The 21,320-nt window shown below is 40.1% G+C and overlaps 1 protein-coding gene across 4 annotated transcripts in view; it reads right to left on the bottom strand.

Moving 5' to 3' along the window:
* Positions 1 to 21,320, bottom strand: part of TTC28 (tetratricopeptide repeat domain 28) — a 450,602-nt gene that overhangs the window by 70,254 nt on the left and 359,028 nt on the right. For all 4 annotated transcript variants that reach the window (XM_075276534.1, XM_075276535.1, XM_075276536.1 and 1 more), the window contains one exon: positions 10,511 to 10,651. In XM_075276534.1, coding sequence (XP_075132635.1) covers positions 10,511 to 10,651 — 141 coding nt within the window. The remainder of the gene's footprint in view (positions 1 to 10,510; positions 10,652 to 21,320) is intronic.

The following is a 21,320-nucleotide window of genomic DNA, read 5'->3' as shown; positions in this document are numbered from 1 at the left end:
TATTTGTATCCTATTCTTATTATTAATAGCATCACAGTATAATGCCATGCTATTCACTACATGGCTCAGGGAATTGTACTATCTTGAATACTGCCCATGAGTGGATAAGGCATTAAACTATAGTAAATAGAGATGAGCGAGTAGTATTCGATCGAGTAGGTATTCGATTGAATACTACGGTATTCGAAATATTCGTACTCGATCGAATACTACTAGCTATTCGCAGTAAATATTCGATTCAGAGCCAGCGTTGATTGGCCAAATGCTATACAGTGTATAGCATTCGGCCAATCAACGTTGGTTCTGCAGCAGGCTCGTCCTTGCCAGTCAGGAGAGCTGGCAGCTTGCTGTTACGAGGCAGCTGACTCTCTTTCTCATAGGAATGCATTGACCAGCGTTGATTGGCCAGTGTACAGCATTCGGCCAATCACTGGCTGGTTCTGCCGGAGGCTCGTCTGTGAGGAGGCGGAGTCTAAGATCGGACCACAGCACTCTCCATTGTGGTCCGATTTTAGACTCCGCCTCCTCACAGACGAGCCTCCAGCAGAACCAGCGATGATTGGCTGAATGCTGTACACTGGCCAATCAACGCTGGTCAAATTAATTCCTATGAGAAAAAGTAAGCTCCCTCGTAACAGCAAGCTGCCAGCGCTCCTGACTAGCAAGGATGAGCCTACGGCAAATCAACACTGGTTCTGCAGCAGGCTCGTCTTTGCTAGTCAGGAGAGCTGGCAGTTTGCTGTTACAAGGGAGCTTACTTTTTATTAGCGCAACTACAAGCGCTGTGCAGTTAAAGCGCACAGATCCCATAGACTATAATGGGGTCCATGTGCTTTAACTGCACAGCGCTCCTCCTGCTATTTGTGGACTTGGTGACTTTCTTTTAGTCGAATAGTGGTTTCCCCTGAAATGAGCATTTTTTCCCATAGACTATAATGGGATTCAATATTCGATCGAGTAGTCGAATATTGAGGCTCTACTCGAAACGAATCTCGAATCTCGAATATTTCACCGTTCGCTCATCTCTAATAGTAAACTAAAAAGATGCCTCCTGAAAAAAAAAAAATCAGGAAGGACATAGGACTATGGTTAGATGACTAAAGAACAAAGCAGACCATATGGTTGCATAAGGTCTATATGTGAATCTTTAAAGCTACCTCCAGTTATAAACATTGTTTCAAACATTAATAGTACAGGTAAATACCATCATGGCTGTAAGTGTTGGCACTTCTGATATTTTTCCAGAAAATAGAACAAGATAAAAATGAGAAAAAAATTTAAATTGGACATAATTTCACACAGAACTCCAGAAATGGACTAGACAAACTTGTTGCCACCTTTTCAAAATTGTGGATAAATATCTTTGTTTTCAAGCAAGTGATATTTTGTGGACAGACCAAGCTTGAGTTTTTGGTAAAGCACATCATTCTACTGTTTAGCGAAAAACAAAATGAGGCCTACAAAGAAAAGAACACAGTAAGATACCGTTGAATATGGTGGATGTTCAAAGATGTTTTGGAGTTGGGTTGCTGCCTCTGGCACTGGGGCCTTGACAGTGTGCAAGGCATTATGGAATCTGAAGATTACAAAAGGATTTTGGGTCTCAATGTCAGAAAGCTGGGTTTGCTTCCTAACGTCATAGGTCTTCCAGCAGGACGATGACCCCGAACATACTTAAAAAAAAAAAAAAAACACCCAGAAATGAATGGAAACAAAGTGTTGGAGAGTTTTGAAGTGGCTAACAATGAGTCCGGATCTAAATCCCACCCTCTCCCTGTGGAGAGATCTTAAAATTGCTGTTGGGAGAAGGAACCCTTCAAATATGAGAGACCTGGAGCAGTTGATGAAAGAAGAGGGGTCCAAACTTCAAGTTGAGCGGTGTAAGAAGCTTGTTGATGGTTATAGAAAGTGATTGATTTCAGTATTTTTTTTTCAAAGGGTTTGCAAACAAATATTAAGTTGAGGGTGCCAGTAATTTTGTTCGGCCCATTTTTGGAGTTTTGTGTGAAATCTTATCATTTCTGGCTTTTTTCTTGTTATACATATATACAGTAACTTATATAATAATAGATGACTAATAAAACACTAATAAAACATATAAGAAGCAAAAACAGAAAAGTATTCTAAACTAATTCTAGGAATATTTGCTCCCAAAAACTGGTTTGTGAAAAGGTGCAGCAGATCACCCGACAATTGAGAAAACGCTTGTTTGTCAGGTGATTATATTTTGCAGCTTAGAAGATGATGGATTTTCGGCAGCACATCTTCCTGGGTATATTGGGCAATGTGATGCTGACAAATACTAACTGTATGGGGATGAACAATTTGGGAAGCATTAGATCATCTTGTACAATGAATGCCTTTATATCTGTCGCAATTTACTGTAAATGACCACACACTTTCACAACAAAAAGTTCAAGAAAGTCACACAAAGCAAGTCAGACACAAATCTTGTGCTTCAATAAACACTAGGAAAGGAAAATATGTCTTCCTTCAAATACCCAAAGGTTCAAGGTAAGCTGTAGCTTTGTCAGAAGGGACAGAGCCAAAAAGTTCAATGAACCATAAATTGATGACAATAAATCTTTAGAGAAAACAATATTTAAAAAAAAAAAAAAAAAAAAAAAAGAGCAAAAATGCTTTCACTCAATATAATAACTGTCCATTTCAATCTCTATGTCTATACATACATAAAACCTACATATAGGACACATAAATAGGTATGGTTTTAGGAATAATCCAAGACTTTATACTGTATGAGTTTATCTAAGCAGACCCGACAACTCAGTGGAGCGCAGTCCGTCCAACTTCATCAGGGGACTACACGCCACTAAAATGTCAGGTCTGCTTAGATAAATGTTTGTTTGTTCATATTGTCAAGTTCCATTTACCATCTGAAAATGCTAAACCATTACCTACGCACATGTCAGAAAGACTGACCAGTATACATTAACATGTAGAATATTATGTTGGCACAACTCTATGGGTACTACATTGCGGCAGCGCTATGTGGGCACTAGAATATGGACATTGCCTTATTTAAAACTACTATTAGGTCAGTAATCTCGGCACTGCTATGTGGGACTAAAGTATGAACAGTACTGTGCTTGATAAACTGTATACGTCTCTTTAGGAACAACTTTGTGGAAATTAGTAAAAACATCAAAATATTTTTAGCAGAAGTTGAGGATAATGGATGAGAAGTGCATAGGATTCAACAATGTGAATGCATCCAGAACACTACACTTCAATATGTATGTAGTGGTGTTTAAATGGCGGCCTGGGGCAGTGCTGACCATTCCTAATATTTTGATCCACGTACAGAACCAAAAAGTTTTGACTTGAAAGTGTTTCTCTAAGGGGATCTGGTCTAGATCAGGGGTAGTCTTGTCAGAGAAGTGGTCTTCTGGAGAGATGTCATAGTATTCCTTAATGCCTGAAAGTAACCATTAATACAATAGTGGAGCAAATCACATTTTGTGCTGCAGACATTTTCATCAGAATCTTGTCACTACATATGGTGACCTCGAGTGAACAGAGAAGTTATCACAGTTCTATCATACTGTTTGTCGGGGCGGAGCTTAAAGGGATCTTTTCAACTTAGAACACATCATCCATATACTAAGACACCCCCCCCCCTCCCGTTACCATGAGACCTCTGTTCTCAAGCTCCCTGTATAAATTTAGTGCTCTATTTACTTTTTTGGGACCGGAAGAAATAGGATCAGTCCCATGGATGTAAATGCAGTGGTGGTCATGATACATGTCAGAGAGGACCTGGGGACCACTCAGTTGTGTTCACAGGGGCTTCCAGTTAATATTAGACTGGGAGGGGGCTGACCATCTGCAATCCCACTATCAGTTTAATTCAGCGGCAGGGGTCCGGAAATCACTGTGCCCCCTTCACGGCACCACATTTTATTTTATTTATTTTTTTTTTTTTTGGGGGGGGGGGGGGGTGCTGGGTCAAAGCTTGTTTAACAAAAGTTACACAGCATTCATTCATTCATTCTTCATATTGTCCACAGGGACCATATAATTCAGATAGATGAAACTCATGTTCTTAATGGCCCTTTAAGAGTTTGTGACAGGCTGCTGTAATGCATCCTAAACAGGGAAATACCTGGAAATCATACAGCACAAAGCAGAAATATTCATCAGATACCACACTGCTGACCTAAACATAACAAGTAATGTTTGCATAGAAATTTCTTGTCCATGGGCTTTGAAAACTAAAAGCAGAGAACAGAGATAGAGGCTTTATAGATAGACTGTTCACGAATGTTCGCAGGCATAAATCTGCAACAGCTATCAAAAAAGAAGAAATTTATGCGTTTGGAAATAGTCAGAAAGTAGAAGCAGAGCCTGCGGTTGATATAAATCTTGGTTCTCTGGATACCACACTGCATTTTAAAGCATTTACCCAGCCATACACTTAACAATCAGGTAACAAGGATAGAAAAATGATGATGAGCAGTTGTTAACATGGCTCCGTCTGCAAATCCACCTCGCCATTAAGGAGGCAGCTTCTGCTTTTAAAGACAAGGAAGGATTTCTTATTAACAATCACAAGTGTTTATCTGCCCATGCTTGGAATACTGATAGTGACAGAAACAATATGATCTCTATGAAAAACCATCAAGATCTGAGAAGAAATAATCATTTTTACACAAAAATCTATAAGGCTACACACATTATCGTTTAAAGGGCATATTCAGTTGGGGTTTTTTTTATTGTTGACCTATGCTCAAAATATGTCATCAATAAAAGTCGGATACCCAGGACCCCAACTGATCAGTTGTTTGAAGGGGCTGCAGTGTTCTTGTGAATGTTGGGACCCCTTCACTGTTGATATAATTATGGCCTCTTCCCATTCACTTATATGAACTGGGCGCCCCATTCAATGGAATGCAGGGGATTCATTTTACTTTTCTGTTTTAAATACAGCAAAAGTTAATTTGCCCTTAAATGGATTGTCTTATGGCAAACACTGATGGCATTACATGACAGAGGATGACACAGAAACTTTCCTTTCTTACAGCTACTACCGCTTCATTTTAGCATAGATGTCAACTCACCCTGTTTTGCAGAGACTCACAGTTTTGAGTCCCCAATCACCCCCTCTATTACAGTTTTCACTGGGGATCATGGTAGTTTATTACTCAGATAGTAGTAGGGTTGGTCTGTAACACACTGTATGTGTCTATACAACAGTAACATGTGGTTGTACTACAGCACTCCCTTTCCTCCTGTGCTGCAGGAGGCTCTTTGAAGATGATCCGTCACGCAGAAGATTAGCTGTGTATGATCTACCTAGCCCCCCATCTAAGGCCCAGTTCACATCTACATTAGTTATTCCATTCGGGGAGCCTGCTTGGGGATCCCACAAACGGAATAACGAATGCATTAAAAAGCGGTGACCAATGAAAGCACATGGACCCCATAGACTATAATGGGGTCCATGTGGTTTCCATGCAGTGTCTTCTTGAACTACTTTCCTCTCTGCATGATTCATGCGGACACCACGCAGAAAACACACGGATCCCATTATAGTCTATGGAGTCCATGTGCTTTCATTGCTCACCGCTTTTTAATGAATTCGGTATTCTGTTAAAGGGGTCCCCAAGTGGACTCCCCAAACAGAATACCAAACGCAGATGTGAACCAGGCCTAAGAAACTGCAAGACTGCAACCAGAGAATGAGTGAGGACAAGTGTAGACAGTAAGATACATAGGGAGGTTATACTGAAATTAGTGAAATTTTTCCTTTTGTTCAGGGGTTAAATACAAAGTATAGGTAGAGTATAGTTTGGTGTTATCATGAGGTTGGTGCCTGTGTCCTTAGCCACACACTTTCATATTAACTACAATCCTCATGAAGACCACTCCCCTTCCCTGTAAAGGGGTCACAAAAAGGAGTGTTTTCGTTTCTAAAACCTCATTAAACATCCCTAACAACTTGTAGTACACAACAATACCCATTTTTTTAACTGTCAGTGACAAACAGTAGTGGCGCTCATGTTCCATTTGTCTACCCATTTAGATAAATTACTTAAGACTAGAGATCCAAACAGCACGCTCGCATAGAAATGAATGGACGTAGCCGGCACGCGGGGGGTTAAGTGGCCGGCCGCCGTCAAAGCGGAAGTACCAGGTGCATCCATTAATTTCTATGGAGCGTGCTGTTCGGATCGGCTGATCCGAACAGTACTCGCTCATCTCTACTTAAGACCAGGAGACAATGAGGAGTCCTTTTAAGAAGCTGGCATAATTTGTTCCAAATTTAACACTTTAGCCAGTGATATATCCCATAATAGGGCTCTCAAACTGGCAGATAGGGCTTTGTTGTACTATCTTATATGTGGTATTATAGGTTTTGACTGTCAAGAGTTTGTTAAAAAAAAATAATGGCAAGGTCCCAAGCATGCAGTATTACGTAAGTATTCCTCCCTGGCAGCATTGTGACTAGCGGGCACTATGTCCAATGGAGATTTATACATAGGAGGCCCTAAAGCTCCATAGTATGGAGTAATGACAATTATCTGATTCCTGCTCAGAATATGAAATCATTACTTAAATATAGTACAAAGTCTTTCTGCATTTGATGCAATCCGTGACTTGATACAGCGTGCAGCCACTTTATGATAAATTTGCTTTTTCTAAAGGAAGCGGGATATTAATGGGGGATTGCACAGTGTGCGGTAAGTGAAGGTTTTCATAAGGAAGCGACTGATAACAGCACTTTTCATTTCTCTACAAATTATGTGATTAAATAATTATGTGTGAAATATCTTCATGAAGATGTTCACATAATGATGAAGCTGCTGGAGATAGGAGCATCCCGCGACACCTGGCTTTCCTCCAGCTAATCTAGTTGTAAGATTCATCAGGAAAATCTAGTCTGCATGGTCATAAACAGCAGATGTTTGCCAGATGACGTCCAGATAGTGTAATTGAATAAACACAGCCACAGATTTATCCCAAGAATTGCAAGTTAAATGCCTGCTCCCATATCCACTTGGCAATGTAGAAAGGCTAAAACAAAGGTCTGGGGAGACTATTCTCAATCCTCGGAGAAGTGAGGTACAGCTGGGTTAAAGGGAATTTACTGCCTACATCCAATTTACTGTACAGAATGTACTTGGATCATCTGCAGATATATTGGACGAGGCAAGTATTTGGTCTTATGTACAAGGCTATTAATATATTGTACAATTGTGTGCCTGTGTAAACATTACATTGATTGAATATTGGTGTACATATTGTACTGCTGGCCATACACATGAGACAGTTGTTAGTCAGACACTTCGCACGTAACATTAAATTGAGTCTTTCTCCAAGAAACTCTGTATCAACCAGCCAGAGTGCTTTGTAGTAGAAGTTATGCTGAGCACCATCATACCTTCAGATCAACCATTTCTTTGATAAAGTCATTTTTTTAAATATGCAGAAAAGGTTCAAGTACAATGGTCAAAACCTCTAAGTCTCCATGTCTGAATTTATTTATTTTACTTACTAATATAGCACCAACATGTTCTGCAGCCCTTTCTAGTCTTTCACTGTCCCAGTTACGACTCACAATGTGTATTCCCTATTAGTATGTCCTTTGACTGTTGAAACCAGGGTAGCCAGAGGAAATCCTCAAAAACACAGGGAGAACATACAAACTCCATGCAGATATTGTCTTTGGCTGGATTCAAACCAGGGATTCCCGCACTGCAAGACAAAAGTACTAGCCACTCAGCTACCATGTTGCCCCGAACTGAATTTCTGTGCTTGCTTGACAGCTTCTTCCTATTCTATCCTATAGCTATAATGCAGCTTGCTGAATTCCTGCACATGTGCCTAGCACTTCCCAGATGGAGCCCTTGGAGGCTGTCACACCCACATTGCACTTACACTTCGTATTTATAAAAACAGCTTTTGGAAGGAAATCCTGCATCTATTTGCCCATCTGAATTATGGTGGAGCTCAGAATAATGTCCCCTACAATGCACTGTGACTTGTTTTCTTCCAGCAAATTTTAACAGCATGATGCGGAAAGCTGCATATACTTCTTAATGCATCTATAGAAAATGCTGACTATGGGCTACATGTAAGTATTGCACTTGATGCATCTAAACCATATTAAGACGCTGTACAACACCCAGGTTATATGGAGCCATGATACATACAAGTATACAAACTCTATAACTAAATCCATGTTAGGGCATACATTACTTTTTCTCTGTGGTATTCCATACATATCTAAGAAAATACAAATGCTGTTATATTTAAGAAGTTTCTGTACAGAAAATTCTCTCCATGAAGTTTGGTGTAACTTCAGACTGCTGTATGTATGGCTGTACAAGCATGTTGTTGCTAAGACGTACAGACATGAAAAAAAGTAGGCACAAAAAAATCCAGAAGTACTTAGATAGCACCCTTGGGACAGTCAAACCAGTTAGTTAGCACAGTGGGTATATGATTCACGTTCCAATATATAGTTCCTGTATTAAATAATGTTACATATTGATGAGTATCAATGTCTAGTATTAGCTGTGTGGATTCAGTACGATTTCGTAGATCATGAGCATGGACACTGTACTGTCCTCATTTCTTCCAGATGCTCAGATGTCCTCTGCAAAGCAATACAGAAGACTTATAGGAGTGTCTTAGACTATAAGCATCCACATCCCAACACCCTCGGTTTTCTTAAGCAACCGATGCACTCCCACGATTACAGAAAAAGTGCCTGTTAGTTTAGCTGATTGAAGATTCTCCGCAGCTTTTTAGAAACCACCTATTAAAATGCCTCCTATAACAAGTTATACTCATGAAAGTTAATAGACCAGAGATCTCCCACATATACATAGAGTTGAAATATCTGAATCACTTCTAAACTAATATCCTCTCAATGGAAGTGGAACAAACACAACTATCTTACATAAACCACAATAGTTCATTTAACTAACTGGCTGCTGAGAACTCAATTCATGCAGACGTCGGGTCCCCTTAAGAGCGAAGTATTCGGAGGACATTTTGTCTGGCCTATTAAACTGATGCTATGATAAAGCAGTCTCGAGTTGCCGTCCAGCGGTCCTCTAGTAGTCATTAGTTTGATACAATCATTATAAATTTCCTTCCATCCAAATTTGCATGGGCAGAAAAAAAAAAAATGTCTATGAAACACATTAAAATACACCTTGCAGTAATTCATTAGTGAAAAAGCTATTATCATTAGGCGGCAGCTTTAGAACTGGCAGCGCTAATTGATATTCTAAAGACGCATTTTTATTAGCTGATATCTTCAAGGTAAGAAAAGTGTTTCCTTATTAACATACTGTAGAACGTCAGCTTTCTGCATAGTACACACAGTCATGTACTGTAAGCAGTGGCACTGACCAGGAGTTGTATATATACGATTGCTCTGGGGTGGATATCCGCTTATAGCATACCTGCAGTTATAAATAGATTTTCTGTGCATTTGATTATAGGAAACTTTGTAATATATTAAGGGTATCTGTTTCCTTCTGCTGCGGGCTGGTTCATTGATGTATTGATGTGCACTGGTAGCAATAGCTATCGCAGACACTATTGGTGCCTCACTAGACAGTTTTGACGTTGTCTATAAAGGAAGCATGGGTTAAAGGAGTCTTAAAAATGCCAGATTTGTTCTAATAGAAGATCACGTTATTTATTGCAAAATAATGGTGTAAAGTAAGCGAAACAAAAGGTGGCATAAGATAGAAAAAAGTATCTAATACAGTAAGACTAGCAAAATGCGCCAAATCTATCACACAGTGTGATCCCCTTTGATGAATTTAGTGCATCTTCTGCCTGCCTGGTCTACTTTTAAGCTGTCTAAACTTAAGACAGTAATCATAAATCTCCTCCAGTATTCTCTACTTGAAGTATTACTTCTAGATGAGAAAAAATGTAACCAGCATGTGTTTGAACAATATTTTTTTTCTCTGTAAGAATCCATGTGAATAAAATACAGGGACAGAATAGATTATTTGGAATGTCATGATGCACCTCGGCAATACCTTCTAGTGTTGCCCAGTCGTCTGATGAATAAATACATTACCTATTAGATAATCTATAATGCATCAAAGTTCCGTTTTTCTAAGTTTCCAGTAGTATAAAGCAGGTAGAATTCCTAGAGATGCACCAGTCACTGAGAAGGGATGGTCCTTGCCCGCCGTAATGTAAAATATGACGGAGCAGAACAGATTGCTGCTCTATGGATAATTAGATCTGCTCAAAGAAGCCAATTAAGTTCCATGGTGAGTTATGCAGAACTCCCATAATAGTTGCGATAAAGAACAATTTCATAATAATAACATTTGCATTTTATAGAGTGCAGCTTCTCTGTACTGCAAAATGTCTCCACTAATTGACTTGCACTGAAAGTCCTATCAGGGGGATAGAGCGGACAGAGCTGACAAAATCCTGAAACTGAATTACAGGGCAGCCCTTTTATCCATGCTACACCCACTTATCCTAACCCACTTGCAGCACTTCTTACCTGTTGAAGGTGTTGTTTCTGTTAACCATCCTTAGGAATCCTGTTGGGTCTGTAACCGAATTCATTTTATTGTTAAGATCGTCATATTGCTGGTCCATATAATCCCCCGCCTCGCTTTCAGTTTCGCTGCTTGCACAAGTCCTAGAGATATAAACAGACAATGTTACATCTTAAACATGCTTGACAGGATTTAATTTGCTTTCCTTTAAAGACATGCTGATAGGAAATTATATCACTCTAAGCAATAAAGTCAGAAGGATATTAAAAGTGATAGAACATCCAATAAACAGTCTACAACCGAGTAGGCAAACGCATTTTATACCACAAGATCACAGCAAAATATGTGGCTACTGAAAATCAGAACTATTTGCAAAAAATATGGTTTCCTGGAGGTTTAGTAGGAAATAAAATGGTTAACAGGATGCATAGTCACAGATCATTAATAACTGGCTGTAGTTAACACTCTACAATGTCTTGACTGTAAGGCCAGGTTACTTCTAGCTGGACAACTCTCAATTAGATATGTCCAGATAATTAAGATACATAAAAATAAGATGCAACATTCCCACAGTATGGACTGCCCAGTCAGCTATCCATTTACAGGTGTATTCTTCCTTCATATTTTACCATGCCCAGATATGTATGTTATAAGATGATCAGCTTTTAAACAAAACACAATTTTGTAACACTCGATCAAGTCTATCATAAAGGTGGCCACACAACCAGAGTTGAGCTAAAATAAAGGTGGACACATCTGTACATGCCACCACAAAAGCAATTGCAGTGGCCCTTCTTTATATAGGTAAGGGTTGGTTCACATCTGCTTTTGTATTCCATCCGGGGAGAGTCCGCATGAAGACCCCCGAACGGAATACAAACGCAATTGCAAGCGCTGTGCTATAAAAGCACACAGACCATAATGACTATAATGGGATCCATGTGCTTGCTGTGCACTGGCCGCATGAATCATGCAGACAGGAAAGTAGATTGGGAAGTACTTTCCTGCCCGCACGATCCCTGCGGACATCTGCCGGTAAGCACACAGACCCCATTATAGTCTATAAGGTCCGTCTGCTTGTACAGCATAGCGCTTTGAACTTGTGGACTGCCTGGACGGAATCCAAACTCTGATGTGAACAGGGCATAACACTGTTGTCAGACAAACATTCTCATTCATATTTAGCAATTGATACTATATTTCACTTTACTAATGGTCCGTATTTGATGGATTTCCAAGGTATAGAGCATATACAGTGTATGTTCATTTGGCAATACCAGTGAACAAGAAGTATATGGTATAACCCAAAGGATCTAGTGAAACTCTTGTTATCATTTTGCTTATAACTAAGATAAATGCTATCATTGTTTGGCTAGTATAGTTATTGGTTTTTGGATATGGTCAATTTCTCATTCTTTCATTGCACTTCGGGTGTCTGGTGAGATGTCATATTCCTATAATGTTAAATCTGTAAAGAGCTCAGCATTTAGTGATCTTCTAAGAACGTTTTTCATATTGGGCAATGTAGCACTGTAGATTGATGAAATGGCCTCCTAATGTGTTTCATAGTACAACATGATAATGTCATTATTGCATAGGTCATCTCTGCAGATATCAAACGGTGAATGGAGGCAAGCTGCAAGTGTGACATGTTTTGTATAGTTTCCTTCTATTTCTAAACCCTAGAGTTTCCTTGTGATCTCATAAATTGTTAAAAAATGTATGAAGTGTACTAAATTATGCATGCAAACAAAAAATATCCTCCATGCAGTTGCATTATAAATTTCACTAGCGATACACTGAGCTATGCACTGTAACCATTTATGAAAGTCAAACCATGGAGTGCTGGAAATTAATTCCTATATTACAGTTAGGCATGATGTGCAATGTGTGGCTGTAACCTTTACAAGTTCTTGCTGTGTGCTGCATGAGTAGCATCTATAATCTTCAAAGACAATTGACAAGTCCAAAAAGATTACTGTAGTAGAGGAGATGACTTTACCAATTGTATCTGGGCTTGGCAGTAGTTAGCGATATTTGGCACACCCTAGAAGCTACCAGAAGCTACTGGGGCACATGTGGTGTAATAAACCGCTAGAAAGTTGACAATGCACTATATTCAGTTCACTATCGACTTTCCCGTTCTGTGCCCCTGGTGAAGAGCTATCGGTGCCAGTACCCTAGCTCTTGAGTGTCAGAAGGGCGTTTCATAGACTAGTACTGGGGGGGGGGGCATTCCTCATCGCTCAGTGTAATGGATGGGCGGTAAGGAACACTCCCTCTCACAGTACAGTGCAATAGATGCTTCTTTGAGGAAGGGCATTCCCTTCTGACAGAGAAGAGCTACAGTACTGGCACCGATAGCTCTTCACCTGGGGCACAAAACTGGAAAGCCGATAGTGCGCTATCGAGTTCTAACAATGTATTACACCGCATGTGCTCCAGGAGGTGAGAGGTCCTCTTTAATGTTGTAATGGATTCAGGAGAACAATTTTAAGATACGGTGACGCCATTATTTAAAAATATTGCATGAATTATGGCCAATAGTGTGAACCAAGAAACATAATTTCCTAACTGGTGAGACCCAGTAACGAAAAGGTTACTGGGTCTCACCAGCTGAGCCTAAATGGCTGAGGTTCTAAGACTAAAGGGCCCAGAATTATGTAAGGTGCTGAAGCAACTGAAGATGCTAAAACCTTGAATTCTGAACTGTACAACAGCTACACCAGCTTGTATAAAGTAAAAATCAACTGAGCAATGTCTTGAATAGTAAAGCTAAGCCCCCCTCCCCCCTGTAGCGAGCTGCAGCCAAAAAGCACTGTGGGAAGAACAGTGGCAGAAATGCATCACGGTTTTTGTTACAACGCTTTTGAGAGAAAGTCTGCAGAGTTTTCCACCGTGGACTTTCTGCTTCAATTATACCTATACAGAAAACACCATCGATTCCTTAGGTATAATTGACATGCTACAATTTACAAAAACTCTACAGTTTTTGAAGTCACCGCATGGCCGCTGCAGATATTTTTCTGCAATTAGCCAGAATCCCATCCATTTTGCATGGACTGTACAACTATGCGACAAAATCACAATGTTTACTTTATGTGGGGCCCAGCCTAAAACAGTCCTCCATATATCCATACAGTACGCTGACCACTTGGTTTTGCATTTCTCCTTATGAATCCCTATAACAGCACTAACTGTAAAGATAAAGTGGAGCCAGATTAGTGTTATATGTGCTCTACCATTCTGGAACGATTACTGAGAACATAAGTGACAATCTACTTAATAGAGCCAGACCTGGAGACATCTTCGGTGACTGTCTGCTAAGCTTCAGATCACTGCACAAATCATTGGTTTCTTGAGAAGTTGGAACAATTTCAACAGGGATAATATTGCCTTACAACAAAAGGGGCTGCTGATCTTCTACAGCAAGGAAATACGAGATATGGATGAAGTAGATACAGATGTTGTAAACGAAACTGTTTATGGACAGAAGGACAGAAAAACTTTATGGCCGTATCACTCATTCTGTCCTATTAGTCTTTACAATGTGTCTGGGATGGTTTTATTCTTGCCATAAAAGATATCTGTCTCAGAGGACTGCAATAGGTGTTCTATCTTGGGAGCCACTCTGGCCTGCGATAAGGTATAGTATCGGTAACCTACGGGAACAGGCTGACAGCTGAGCCGCTGTCTTTTTAATCTACTTTTACATTATTACACAACTTTTAACTGTAGGTCAATTTTTTTTTTTATTCTACATTTTAAATTTAAGGTTTTGTTACAGGGGTAAAAAAGAACTGAAAAAGCAACACAAGTTACACAAACATGTAGAGTGCTCCAAATCAATTCTGATACACTAAGGACTCTGGAGTATTACTATATACTGTGTATTTCTATATAACCTTCAAATAGAATGAAACAGTCTGTGGATTAGAACTCAGGAACTATCATTAGGCTTTTGTAATGCACAAAGCATGGGGTTTGTATATTCTCTGTGTTTGTCTTCTTTCCCCAACAATAGGCCATGAATATAACATATATCTTTTATGGAAATAAACCTAAAGAAGAAATAAAATAAATGGAATATTTTGTTTTTTTCACAAACAATATGGTAGTGGTTGGAAAAGCATTTGGAGTTCAAACAGCTGAACAGAAGATGGTTGCTCTCATTGTAAAGCTGAACAACCACTGTTCTCCCCAGCCATGGCCATGAACCGCTACTGCTAAGAAACTGAATTCCCAATGTAAGACAGCTCGAAATATAAATCAAAAGGTCAAATGAATCTTGCAGAGTTCTGTAAGACGGAGTTTCCACCTGATTACCTATAAAAATGAACATTGCTCCCACATCCTACAAAAAACATCAACCTTCAAATAAATCTTGTTAGTAATTGTTTCTGATCAGAAGTCACCACTTCCCAAATAGACTGAAACAGAAAAATGTAATCTGACCTATTACTAGGCTTCTACTCTGGCTCAGCCAAAAGACAGAAATCGCATCATTTTGCCAGTCATGACCCTCACTTATTTTGTAAATTCACTCTGCAGTCATATATGCTTTGCCATATAAGATAACACTGGCAAGACATTAAAATTTTATCTGGAATCTGCTAGTAAATTGAGATGAAACCATGTCATCTGCTAAACCGTAGCGCTAAAAGCCGGCACACAAACAATTTGATTACAGGTCAGTTGTTACAACTCCGATCCAAAAAGAATGGTGATGTTTAATTAATATAGCGACTCGGCAAAACAAAGAAAGGGTCAGTGGAGCATTGCCAGCCACAGCTGAGCGCCAAGATTAACTGCATCAAAATGACACATCATTAAAATATAATTTATCTCTGCCAAAAGATAAGAAAGAATAGTTTATTAAGAGCACGCAACAGACATATGTTAGCCATCAGCCGTTATTATTACTGCTCAGTGGCCGACAAACTGACTATAGGAGATTTCCATTTTTTTTTTCTTGTGTTCTTTCTGAATGGTCAAAATCAATAAAAATTTAATTTGCATGTATAAAAATATATTCGACGCTTACAGTATTTGTCTTCAATAAAAAATTGCAACGTTTCCAAAGAAAGCATGGGAAGTGCGCTTTGCATTTCCTCCCTTACATTTATCATGACGACTGGAGGTCTACAATTAATGCAATCATTTTCTCTTCTGTCTGTGAAACAAGCAAGCAAGCCAAGGCCCGGTTTGTGAATTGAAAGCATGTAAATTATTTGCAAGCATCAATCACGCAGCTGCGGATCTCAGAATGGATCCTTGCTATTTGGAGTCAAAGTGACTTTGGGGAGGGAGGTTCGTGTCTTGTTCTTTGGCATCTGCAAAATTTCCACAACAGCTACCAATGTGCCCTGGTGAGGTTCAGTTTTGGACTGCTGAACCGGAAAAGCTTATGTTTATATAGAGAGACTATATAGGAGAATGGGACTGCAGATAAGAGACTTAAGCGGCTGACGCTCACATGCTCTTCTTAATTGCTAAATAAATATTCACAAATTCCTAAGGCCAAAGGAAAGATCTTCTTATCCATGGAAATGTATTAGCATTTTATATCATATTTACATGATTAAATATGTAAATAGAAATATGAGGATAGGCATGCTGCGCTACTTTCCATGGCCTTGTATCAAAGTGTCAGATGAATGTCAGAAATGGGTTTTATTTGCCTAACCTTCCATATTGATATACAATGTTTTATTCATATTAGAAGGAAAATACATTTTTATAATGTCACTGAAGAAACAATTCAGAGAAACAACTATTTTCTGAAAAACTCAGTCATCACCATTAACTAGAGGTCACTGTTAGTTGTGTAAGGCTACAAAACTATTATTCCTCAAGATGAGAGAAAAGCAGCATGCAACAGGATAACCATTTTGTTACCCAATTCACCATGAACTTTTTTTATGCAAAAAAACCCCAAACAGGACCCAGCTGGTTTTTGCTTTTCAGGAGGATACAAAAAGGAGTCTTCATCATCTTTGTATCCAGCTGGTCTTGTTTTGAAGTTGTATGTTTGGCAAGATTAAGGAATGTGGTGTGAGCCTGAGACATACAGTCAGAAGCAGCACAACCTGCAGGTTCATTTAATCTCTATCATTCTATCTATCTATCTATCTATCTATCTATCTATCTATCTATCTATCTATCTATCTATCTATCTCCTATCTATCTATCTATCTATCTATCTATCTTCTAATATATCATTCTATAGTTAAAGTTGGTTGTTGTTGTTATTGTTTAGTCTTACTAGTCTACAAAGTCACATTCCACAGGTGACTCTCAGATAACTGTCTGAGGACCATCAACTGACTTTCTGTCATTCTCCAGGCTTATTCATGTATTCTGCACTTGTATCCGTACTATCCAGCTTCTTCTCAGCTCCAGATCAGAGACCATCTTGCCTTTTATATTGCTCTTACACATTATCACATGAGGAGCTAAAGCACCATACTATATCTACCTGCTGTGGGCCATACCATTATCCTTCTTTCAGTATATAGTCAGAGAGGCTGGGCAGTGATCTCCTTCTCCATAGCTGTGTGACAGGAACTATCTGATCATCAGTACTTAGTGACAGAGGTTTCTGGCTCCCCATTTGAAGCCTGTGTGGAACAGTCCATCATACAGTAAATCAGATATGTAAGTGTTAGGTCCTCTATATTTTATTTGTCCGAAGTGGGGTCATATGACCTTACTGAAAAGTAGGATTTACATGGAAAATGAATAAATATGGTACTACACACTAAAATATATAGTATGTAGTGGGGGACAGATATAAAATGAATGGAAAAATATTCAGAGTGCTTCTTAAAGTTGTCCATAAACTTTAGATAACTGTCAGCCTAACAGCTACCCTGTTTCCCCGAAAATAAGACAGTATCTTATATTAAATTCTCTTCCAAAATATATGACCTGTCTTATTTTCGGGGAATGTCTTATGGAGCGGGGGACAATCGGCAGTCATGCCGGCACTTCTTTAACGGAGTGCTGGCATGACTGCCGGATGTAGATGGTGCAAGAGGTGGTGGTGGGGAGGTATGCTAGTTACCTTCCCCATCTTCATAGCAGCGCTGGTGCTGCTGTTGGTCACGGTGGGGGAAGTGGTTGGCGGGGCTTAGCAGAGATTAGCGAGGCTTCCGGCAGTTGTCCGGAGAGCCTCACTTAGTGGGCATTGCAGCCCGCTGAACGTGGTGCTCCGTGTGCACAGGAAAGCTGGCTGCCTCCTCTGCTGTGATAGCACTGTTCCGGATGCTGTGGGAAGTACTGGGAGAGTGGACTCCCCGCAGCATACGATGCTTTCCCTGCTCATCTTACAGCAGCAGGAACAGTGGTATCACAGCAGAGGCAGCAGCCGGCATACCTGTGCACACGGAACATCGTGCACAGTGTTCTGCCGGCTGCAGTGTTTTTGGGGATGTCTTATTTTCGGGGGGTGCCTTATATTAGGCAATTTAACAAAACCTCCCCCCATGCCTTACTTTTGGGGGATGTCTTATTTTCGGGGAAACAGGGTATTCCTTCAGACTTCACCTTAGACATGCAGTTTTCAGTATGAATAGGGGAACAGACAAGCCTCTCTGGCTGCAGCTTATTCCCTATGAATATCAGGTATGTGGAAATCCATAAAGCTCTGTAAAAATAGAGTTCATGCTTTCCATTGGTCTCAACCTATATTGGTCTCAATGGAAGGTTCTGAGATATATTTATTTCTCTTACTTGTATAACACTGACACATTCTGCAGTGCTTTATAGACATTGTCAGTCACTGTTCCATATAGAGCTTAATCTACATTCCCTATCAGTATTTCTTTGGAGTGTGGGAGGAAACTGGAGGAAACCCACACAAACACAGGGAGGACATACAGATTTTGCAGAACATTGCAGATTTTATCCGTGGTTGTGTAGGACTCCTAGGACCCCAGTGCTGCAAGGCTATAGAATAGTGCTAACCACTTAGGGGGTGTTCACACTACCGTCGGTGTCCGACAGGTAGTGTCCGCTCCTAGTGTCCGCTCAAAATCTGTCACAGACACTAGGAGCGGACACTAGCTGTGTCCGTGACACCGGTCATTCACTTGAATGGGCATCGGGTGCGTTCTTTTGCACTCCGTGCCCGTCCTTCCCTGTCCGCAAGAGAAGATGTCCGACTTCTCAAGCAGACAGAGGAACCCTGCATGCAGGGTTCCTCTGTCTGCTTGAGAAGTCGGACATCTTCTCTTGCGGACAGGGAAGGACGGGCACGGAGTGCAAAAGAACGCACCCGATGCCCATTCAAGTGAATGACCGGTGTCACGGACACAGCTAGTGTCCGCTCCTAGTGTCCGTCACAGATTTTGAGCGGACACTACCTGTCGGACACCGACGGTAGTGTGAACGCTCCCTAAGCACCCGCACTGCCCATACTATATAGCACTTTATATAGAGGCATATAGAGAGACATACAATTCCATTATTAACACGTTAAAACTAGAGATGAGCGAGTACTGTTCGGATCAGCCGATCCGAACAGCACGCTCGCATAGAAATGAATGGATGTAGCCGGCACGCGGGGGGTTAAGCCGTCAAAGCGGAAGTACCAGGTGCATCCATTCATTTATATGGAGTGTGCTGTTCGGATCGGCTGATCCGAACAGTACTCGCTCATCTCTAGTTAAAACAAGATGTGAAAAAAAACACATTGCAAAACCATAGCAATTTTCTGTAGAACATGTGCCATTTTGTTGCTCAGTAATCGGCCATGTACCATACGACTGGTCTGTGCAAACCTTGCCCAAGTAAATTCCTCTGGTTTGCAACAAAAAAAGAAAGGGTAAAAAAAAGCAAAAATAGGCAGGCTTTCTGCATAGTCAGTATAGCGCTATTAAAAAAGCACAAAGCTTCTGATATAAGGTGACACTTACTGTGCATGCTTCATTAACTGCAAATAACAGAGAAAATTCATTTCTTTAAAAAAGCAGAGGAACAGTAGGTAATGTAGTGACTTTACAGCATTACAAGCAAAACAATGCAATAAGATCTGACAACACGGCACACTCTCTTAGCATCACGCTTTGGAGGTTATCACCGCAACATTGATTATGGTGCATTGATACCAGCGCAGGTTCCGTCTGCACCTTCTTCTGTATTCATAAAGCAGTCTTAAGTGTTGATAACAATATGGAATCAATGTCAGCTGATGTTATCTTTTTAAGAAGTGATGTTAATACAGCAAACACGATGTTATCGCGGGCTGATGATCCTAGCGCAGAAAGTGATGGAGCTATCAGATTCCGCAGGCATATTAAAAGCAAATGATGTTATCAGATAATAGTAGAGATAATAAAATCAAACTAGCTGAAGACATAACATGAAAGTGTTTGTGTGATGGAAGATGGGGGCTTAGGCTGAAGCAACAAAGAGCATGCAGCACTAAGATGAGATATGAACTATATGAGATACCCAATAAAATGAGACACAGTAAAAAAACAAATATATCAATGTTCCTGTCAGCCTTATACACCAGAAATTATCTGCTGGTTTTTCAGGGGCAGAATATCATTTTGTCAAAGGAAGAATACTTTTTATTTCACGCGTGTATGTTTCGAGTGAGCACAAGGCCTGTACAGTGGCCTGTGCCATAGGTCCATACTACAGACCGGTGGCATGCTTGGTGTTACTCTCTGGTGCCACTTTACAGCCCTGTAATGTCCTTTAAAAGGATACCTTCTAGGGGAGAATATATGAATCTAGGTGAATTCCACTACTGTAAATGGAATCAGGGGCAAATAGAAGGATGGACATACAAAACAAATTAAGTGTATAAGTCCTGAGAGGAACCAATGGCTACCATTATACTGAGAAGCATTGATGGGGTTCACACACTACTAACTCCCTTCACTATTTATGTAAGGACTGAAGGTCCGTTGAGTGTGAGTATTAAAGATAAGGTATACAACTAAGGTATACACACTGTGAGAAGGTGACAGGCAGAGTGCTGGAGTCCATATATATTAGGTTTGTATACCAGGTTTGTGACATATGTGTGGTCCAGGGTAGATCTGGAGTAGGCCTCATCCCAGATGTAGATCCTTGGCTCATTACTGGGCAAGAAAAGGCTGCAGCTCTTGCACTGCAGTGCAGTTCCATGAGGTGAAAGGAGGTGTGTGGTTCTGTCCTGTAACCTTGAGTTTGGTGAGACTCTATTGCTCCTGTTTTGTTCGTGTGGCTGGAAGTAAGCCACACGTATAGTTAGGTAACTTACTGTCTATTTAGTGGCTCAAACGAGCAGGTTATTATTTTGTTTTTGCTTGAAGTTAAGCCTGTATTTTGTTTTGTATATTTTGTACTGAAGTCAAGGTTTATTTATTTTCCTGTTTTTTTTCTAAATAAACCAGTTTGCTGCATATTTTGTGTCTCTGTTTTAACTGTTTGGGTCCGCACCACTGCTTTTACCAAGCTAACTTCCCCACAGCGCACATAACTGTGAGGAAAGAAAGTCATGAGTGTACAACTTAAAGGGATACTAAACCTAAAGACTTAACTATGCAGCTGAATGCGCTGTGTTGATCATGGTGGGGAGCTAACTTGAGCTAGGAAAAACCTTACTGAACAATGTCAATAGGATTTCTCCAAATTAAAGAAAAAATGCTGCTTTTATACCCCCATTTCTGAGTTCTTTTTAAATTCTTGCATTCATGCAAATTTTGCACATTGTGTTCCTTAGTGATGAGGTATGTGCTACTGAGACTCAGAGGTTCAAGGAGGAATTTATATGTCACAAGGGCAAATACTTCATTATCTATTCTCCTATTAGAA

The sequence above is a fragment of the Leptodactylus fuscus genome, chromosome 1 (genome assembly GCF_031893055.1).
Source record: "Leptodactylus fuscus isolate aLepFus1 chromosome 1, aLepFus1.hap2, whole genome shotgun sequence".
Lineage (NCBI taxonomy): Eukaryota > Metazoa > Chordata > Amphibia > Anura > Leptodactylidae > Leptodactylus > Leptodactylus fuscus.
Note: the sequence above shows the minus strand (reverse complement) of the source record. Positions and strands in the feature narration are given on the sequence as shown.